Source organism: Austrofundulus limnaeus, unplaced genomic scaffold, assembly GCF_001266775.1.
Source record: "Austrofundulus limnaeus strain Quisiro unplaced genomic scaffold, Austrofundulus_limnaeus-1.0 Scaffold482, whole genome shotgun sequence".
NCBI lineage: Eukaryota > Metazoa > Chordata > Actinopteri > Cyprinodontiformes > Rivulidae > Austrofundulus > Austrofundulus limnaeus.
Window position 1 is genome coordinate 152,291 of NW_013952884.1, and position 8,317 is coordinate 160,607.

General features: G+C 39.0%; 1 protein-coding gene across 1 annotated transcript in view; it reads right to left on the reverse strand.

Moving 5' to 3' along the window:
- Positions 1–8,317, reverse strand: part of shtn2 (shootin 2) — a gene marked incomplete in the record, with an annotated part of 25,863 nt that overhangs the window by 15,617 nt on the left and 1,929 nt on the right. Inside the window, 6 exon segments of the mRNA XM_014025528.1 lie at positions 2,835–2,916; positions 4,522–4,619; positions 4,850–5,027; positions 5,149–5,243; positions 6,533–6,593; positions 7,103–7,152. Coding sequence (XP_013880982.1) covers positions 2,835–2,916; positions 4,522–4,619; positions 4,850–5,027; positions 5,149–5,243; positions 6,533–6,593; positions 7,103–7,152 — 564 coding nt within the window.

The window sequence follows — 8,317 nt, forward strand, 5'->3', positions numbered from 1 at the left end:
ATATCAGTTGTCCTTTTGTAACAGATCTAGTTGAATGACCACTTCCAGAATTTGATTTGGGCAACAATGCACAGAGAGTTCCATAATTGACACCTTGGAAGATCTGAAATAATTATTAATAATAATAATTAAATAATAAAAACTAATTAAAAATCAATCAGAAACTTAGGTGTTCCTTTTTTTATTACAGTAAATCAAGCCGTTATTGATTTGGAGCAGGATGACATGCACGATGATGATACCGTTTTTTATTTTCTTAAGTTGTTGCATTTCAATTCAATATGCTCAATTCCATTCTTTTTATGACACCAAGTGTTAACCATTGTTAGCATCTTAGAATCAAGAATCGTTTATTGTCATTCATACACAACATCAAGATGCAGTGCAGAATGAAATTGGCAGTTTTGAACATCTGTCCAGAGAAACACACACACATGACAGACACGGGGGGAACGAATGTCCAGGGCCCTGCGCAACGAAGTGCGCTACCTTGCAGTTTAGAATACACACACAGATAGGAAGGATGAGTTTAAAAAAAAGAGCTTTGATCCTGTGTTTAACACAAAACAAAAACACACGAGCATCGCACAAAAAAAKCACTCTGCGAATAGGAGCAAATAAGCAGGGGGGTGGGGGTACAAACACATGGAGGGGGAAGGGGTGCAGTGGAGCCAGTGACATCCAGGACAGAGTGCCTGAACCAAATCAGAGACCTTCAGAGTCCAAACCAGCTGTTATCAGTCAGACACACTTTACTAGAGTTCATTTTCTCTGTTTCCACCCAGCACGGCCTCCGAGACTGGGTCCAGACACAGGTGGGGGTTGGAGGGAGGTGGGGATCAAGGCTTCCTCCCCATATCATCAAGGGAGGTTTTATCAGCTGCGTTCAAGGACACATATGTGGGATCCGATGATGGGAATAAATGCTTTAGAGCAAACAGCAGACTTTTCTTCCACTGCTTTAAAGTCTTAACTGAGCCRCTGTGTTYTGAAAATGCCAATAATCTAGATTTGTTACCATCTCGCCTTTCCCGTATGAACTTCACCCAGATGTTGACTTACTCCTCATGCCGCTGGGCAGTGGTCCTCGTCAGGACCAGATCCAGTTTGCGATTCAACTCCCCCATCATTTGAGTCTGTGTATTCACCGTACGAGAGATTCCATCCAGGGTCACTGACTGCTTCTCACAGGCCCGGACTACTGTCAGTGTCATTCTCATTTTCCGATAAACCAGAACTCCTCCACAACCGATCAGCAGGAATCCGATTATCATAAATCTGAATATGAAAACATCTTCGACGTCCTCAATGGAAAGAGTGCCAGGCAGATCACATTCCACCCTCAGCTACCTGAAACTCCACTAAGGTTCCACTGGGACAAGCGCGCTCAACACGCTCTAATCTCAGGGTGGAAAAAATTATGTTCAGAGACCAGTTGACCAGATCCATAGTTCTTTTGTTGTCGAATGATACGTAGGTAGAAGAAAGGCTTGATCCAGCAGCAAAGCAGGGAAAAGAGGCAGGTTCGGGAGTGACAGCAAAAAGCGTCCAACTCCTCTGAGGGCCAAGCAGAAATAAAAATCTTAGCATCTGTATGTTAGAATTAGAGATGCTCGATATTGACTTTTTGCCGATATTCGATGCCGATATTGTTCAACAATTAATTTCCGATTCCAATATTAATCATTAATATTATTTAATATTAAGGTGACATCACATATCTCCTGTGATTCTGCCTGTTTTTACTGTAATACCCCACTAGATGCATTCCAAAGGGAAACACTGTCTGTACAAAAAAACATTTCACTGAAGTTATAGGAAAAGTGTCATATTTATTTTTAACATTTCATCTCAAACAATGGTTTGAATCATGCTCTCCCTGAGATAATCCAGTTTGATGATGTTATCAATCGTGCACCGGTGAACATCTCTGGACCACAWGCATTTATTAACACATTTTGGTCAAATCCAGATGTTATTATATCGGGCTTTTGTTATTAGAAGCAAAAACCGATACCGATATGTAGAGATTTTACATTTTTATGCTAATATCGGACATCCCTAGTTAGAATTGTATCATGGCTGACAGAACTGTGACAAAGCTTACAAAACAAACTAACAATTGTATATCAGCTACAAAAAAATGCTTTTTATATTAACACCAGGAAATTCCTTTGGGCCGCTTGTTTGGTCCCGACCAAAGGCAAACTTTTTTGTTTGTTTGTTTAGTGCTGTTTGCATTTACATTGTGCTTTTTTGCAAGCAAACTATGATTTGTAAACAAAGCCATGCAGGTGACGATCATTGCTCCCATTGGACAGAAATGACTGAGGTGGGACAGAACACGGACCTGGAAAGAAACATGGAACWATTTTTATTTTATTTATTTATTTTAGAAGAATGGAAGTCCCATGTGCTGCATGTGTTATGTTCAAATATCGAGGAGGCACAGAGTTTCCTCGTTGCTCCAGGTCTGTCCACGGCTCATTGCCTGTAGCGTAGCAATAACGTTAGCACTCTTAACATTGAAGGGTTAATTTGTACCATGATGCTTAGCAACAATGGCTCATGAAGTCCAAAAAGGTGTATGTTTCCTGTAGTTGGTTCTGGTTGAGGCTGGTCTGTATTCCCACCAGAAACAAACCACATCAGAGTTCGGACCGAGACCACCTCAAAAAGTGGGTCTAAGTCTTGTTGTTTGGTCCAGACCAGTGTTTGTGTTTGTGTTTTCACACCTGCATAAAAGGTCCGGACCAACAGGGGAAACAAACTCTGGCTCATTTAAAGTGGACCAAGTGTGTCAGGTGTGAATACACCCTGTAACAAAAACATACCTCTTTTGATTTTGTTCACGGTCTTGCTCTGTTTGCTCATTTTCCTCAGAATGGCTTCTTTCTCTCCAATCTCCACAGAAAGCTGCAAGAAAACATCCATGTTCATGTTTTTTTAGTGCTTGCATGGATTTACATAATGTTGGGATTTCATTGATTTCAGAGAACGTTAAGTTTAAAAGGACTTTCTGTCCTTAAACACATAATTTTCATCCAGTCTTGAAAATGTGACTTCACTGTAAAAGTGATTCAAGTTATTTGATCTGTATAAACATTAGGTTTAAAAGTGGTTAGAGGTAGAAATAGAAATGCTCGTGAGTTTCCTTTGCTCACTATCGCTTTTGTTCGGAATTCAGCTGCAGCACAATGTTCCACACAGGAGTCTATTATTTTCATTTCAGCCGTAGGTTGTGTTAATCCATTAAGTTAATAATTGTCAGTTCAAAAGACAAAAAGAAGAGACTGAAGCTGAATGACTCTCATCAAGAATTTGAGCCAGTTTTGTGTCCTTATGGCCTTATGGCAGCAAGTGCCTTTCAACAGTGTTTCATCAAAACAAGCATCTGTGTTGTTCTGATGCCTGTGGTTTGAACATGTAGACATGTTACTGGCATCATCATTTTAAACTGAAGAGGTGTGTGCTGCAGTGTGCACAGTCACTGCGGTCACAAAAACCTGGGCTGCAGTAAAGATGAAAAYGTTTATGTCACAACAGAGTAAACATGAAAGACATAAACAAAACATGTCCCCTATAACTTTGTATTTCTGTTATTATTAAGACATTGCACTGACCACTCATTTCTGATTAACTCTTGGCGTGTTTGCATTCTAAAGCCCAGCCTTACTCTGCCCCGGCCCTGGTTGTGTTTGCATTGAACAGAAAGAGTTTTAACATGTAAGAAGAAAAGCAAACTCTTGTGGATTGTCAGGCTGTGCAGCAGAATTGCTGGAATTGACCTGCAGAACCTCACTGACCTCCACAAGGTCAGGTGAGTGAAAAAGGTCTGACTGATTCTGGCAGACCCTGATCACACTCTCTATGGTGAGTTCAGYCTGCTTCTGTCTGGACGCAGGAATCAGTTGTCCAAATGTGGGACTAATAGATTTAAAACTTTTTTATCCCAGCAGCAGTTATATTTCTTAATGAACGTTTGTGATCTTTTCTGTGTTTGTGTCTGAATGTTTTTGTCTTGTTTTTATGTCTATTATCTGTGCAACAAATTGCCCCTTGGGGACAATAAAAATTCATGAACTTGAACTTGGTCCCCATAAGGCTGTGTTTTTCTGGAAAATAGTCCCATGATGTAGCAAATACACACATGCACGTGTGCACACACGCACACACATAAGTTTGCACAGCTATTCATTTGGGGACATTCCATTGACTTCCATTACATTTCTACAGCCTAACCCTGACCACAAACCCTAAGGCTAACTTCACAGGTACCTACCTGACCCTAAAACTAAGCTTAACTCAATTCACACCTTGGTCCTAAACCCAACCCCCAACCCACCAATGGCATTTAAACCAAATGGGGACTCAACTTTTGTCCCCAAATGCACCAGTTGTCTCCAAAGTTAGGATTTTTGTCTTAAAATTGTCCCCAAATGTCCCCAAAGCCGAACCCACACACACACACACACACACACACACACACACACACACACACACAGGGAGTGGTGTTTGTACCTGTTCTTTAATCTGAACCTGCTCCTTGGTTAGTTCCTCCACCTGTTGCTCCAGCTGCAGCTTCTCAGCCAACAAACTGTCCACTGATGTCTGCAGTGCTGACACACACACACACACAAACACACACACACACACACACACACACACACACACACACACACACACACGCACACACAAACACGTGCACGCACAAAGAGGAATACGAGATCAAATAATTTTATCATTCAGTCTAATGCCTATCCAGTATTTCACTTATTGTCTGTGTTCATGTATTTTCAGGCACACAAAAAGCCGGAGGATGAGAAGTGTTTAATCATGCAGGACTAACCTGTGATTTTAGCTTGACTCTCGAGCAGCAACATGTCCTCGTTGCTGCCAAAATCAACCACATCAGTACCAGCTGTGAGGTCATCAGGGGTCACGGACAGCAGGTCGTCCGGCTGCTCCAGGATAGGCGGCATCAACATCTGGCTCTTCCTTTTCAGGACTTTGTTCTCGCTGCTAACCTGAGCGGCAGGAGGATGATGGGTAAACATTAAGGCTGATCCTTTAACAGATTAAATGAACTTTCATAAATTCACTTCTTTGATAAGTAATGAATATAAAAACAATGGTAAAATGTGGTACTTTKAGAGCCAAGGCCTCAGCACTCTCCCTGCAGGAGCGCTCAATCTGAAACTGCATCTCCAGAACGCTCATCTCCTTCAGGAGCTGATTGGAAGCTTAATGAAAAGGAAATAAATAAAAATCATAAATGTAAACATGAAACACAAAAAAACCCTGAAAAATCTTTAATAATCAAACTTGTTATTAACTGACATCATCCCTGTCATTCTTTTTACTTTCTGCATGAACTTTAGGTAATTACATGGTTACTTTTTATCATAAACGAAACATTTAGAAAAAACATAAGAATTGAACATTTCAGTAACCCTGACAATGAGTCAGGAAACATCAAAAATAAAAGTGTGGAAGCAGGGGCGGAGCTAGGATTTTTCTGAGTAAGGGGCCATCAAAGGGTCATAATATGCATAGAGGGGTCAAGTATTTATTCAAGATCCTCACACACAAATACCCAATTTTGGTAAGGTGTGTATATTTAACCGCATGTTTGACACTTATAATGTAATTTTTTTAAACTTCCACAGTAAAATGTCTTTATTAATTTTAAATGCAATTTTAGAGTACATAGTTAAAATACTGTCAAGCACACAGATTGTGAAAAAATCCAGCCATTGTTTGTCAGTTGAAAAACATTTTCTTAAAAAAAAAAGAAGAAAACTTTCTTATTTGACTCATTAGCACCACCAGTGTTTGGACATGGAACTGCATCCACCATCGTCGCTCTTGGCAGAGGACAGATGAGTGACAACACCGGGACACTTCTGGGAGCCAATCGGATTTCAGCAGTGGCCACAACCTCTGTGGCCCCACCTCTAATCATGTTTGCTATATTACAGTCACGTTTCATAAAACAAAAATAAGCTTTAGTTTATTTATGAACTGAAACATTAGTTTTTTTTACTGAAATATGTGTATTTGTACCAGGTTTTATTGTTGTGTTTTCTAAAACTGTGAATACTATTTATACTTTTATTGTTTGGTAAAATGTTGTATTTTTGGTCCCATTGTTTTGTATTTTCCCAAAAATGTGTTTTGAATTGTATATTTGTTTTTCTGTTTTGCTGTTGTCAGTTTTGTTTGTTTGTTTGTAACGTCTTGTTTTTGGCTTTCTGCATTGGAAGATTTTGTTATTGTTTGTTTTATTGTGTTTTATAAGTTTATTTTGTTGTGATCTTATGRTATATCGAATATTTGTCTGATTTTATTGTCTCAATATAAATTGTTCTGTTTTGATCGTTGCAAGTATAATGTTTGATGTTTTTGTTATCAGAATTTTATTTAGGATTTTCATTTATTTTATAGCTGTATACTGTCTGCAGTGTTAAACCAATTTGTTATCAATCCGTTATTGAAAACAAGCATGTTAAAAAATGTCCAAACTTCTCACCTTCCTCCAGTTCAGTGAGTCTCTGATTGGCTTCATCTCTCTGCTGCTCCAGGATCTCACACTTATCATCATGTAACACAACAAAACAAGAGAAATGCATCACAACAACAGCTCATTTTATTCACACTTTTAATAGTAATCATGTAACGGAGGCGTTTTCTCCTACATGTAATCAAGATTTCACACTGCTTGTGTCTTGATTCAGCTACACTCACTGTCAAAATAAGTTCAGGAAAAAAACGTGTCATGTGACTGCCAAAACGACCTCCCTCTATGTTTTGAGTAACTTTTAGATGCTCCAGCAACTGCCTGATAACACCAGTGCTCCACTTGTGAGGTCACGATTTAAGGTGTTTTTTTCTAAATGTGCCAGCTACTTTAAAAGCTAATTATTATTTATGTCTCTGCACTAGTTAGTGTGTGTGTGACAAATTACATTTTTAATTTGACTCTTTTTTCTGCTTTCTGAACTTTTTTTTTGCATGCGACCATCATTTTTTCTGACATTTCAGCATTTTGTTTCCAGATACTCCAGGCCAAATCCTAAACAGGATTCTGTGACAGAATTACCTGAATATCTCCCCAGTCTTCAGAAGATAAGCAGCTTTCTCCCTCAGAATCTGTGGGAAGAAGCCAAACACTTTAATCAGGCCAAACAGATACAGGTGGTGGTGTGTGAAAACCAGCACGACCGGAGGTTCAGCTGAAGTTACGACAACCAGAGAGTCTCACATCCTGTCAGTGGGACTGGAAGAGGAAGCTCAGGAAGACTTTGTCTTGAACAAATAGAGGAAGCAAAATTACAGAAGGATCCAGGTTTCACTTTCTGTGTGTCGGGTGACTCAGACTAAATCACGTGTTTACAAAAAGTGAGACTTTCACTGCAGTTTCAGTCTGCAGAGCGACTTGTTCTCTGGTGTTAAAAACCACTGTTATCTTGCTAAGAAAAAAAAACAATTGCTAATATTTCTCTTAAATCTAGAAAAAAAATGCAAGTTGTAGCATTTTTGATGGAACACAGTTGGTTGCCTTTGATACCAGCATCTTAAATTATGATAATGTAATTAAAGAGTAATTTTAAGAAATTAAGAGAGTAAGAGTAAATTTTTCAAATTTACAAAACACTGTAGCCCAGATCAGTTTTGAGGACATTYCCAAAACAAAATGAGTATGAGTTATATTCATTCAGTCAGTAAAACAAAAGACTGCCTCTTTTTATTATATTTAAAATGATGCTGTGTATAAAATATGTACATGTTAGAGTGTGGGAACTTTCTTGACCTGCTGCTGCTGCTAAAACTGAAACAGCTGCTTAGTTAAAGTGCAAAGTTTTTCTTTTATAGAAAAATGTGAAATATTTGTTTACTCAAACTAAGAAAACTTCCAAAATGAAACCAAATAAAGACCATTTAAGGAACAGATGTCAGTAAGATGTGTGTTACWGTGGCAGCTGCTTCCTCACTTTAACCTTTGAGATGTCTTTGCTCCTGACTTTCACCTTTTCTCCTGCTTCACCCTGACATTTCATCCAGTTCATTGTGAAGTCCTCCTCACGTTTTAGCGCACAAAAAAGCTCAAAAAACAAACAAAAAGCCTCCATGATGGAATTTGAACTGAAGCTGTTTTAGCATCACAACCTCGTTTTTGTCCTTCTTAAAGTGGGGGTGGGGGTGTTATGCATAACAATTTTTTTGAGCTTTATATCATGTTGTAATGTCATCCCCTCATCAAAAACAATCTCCTGTGGTATCCACGTGGAGCTGCCTTAACATTTGCTGGTACAAA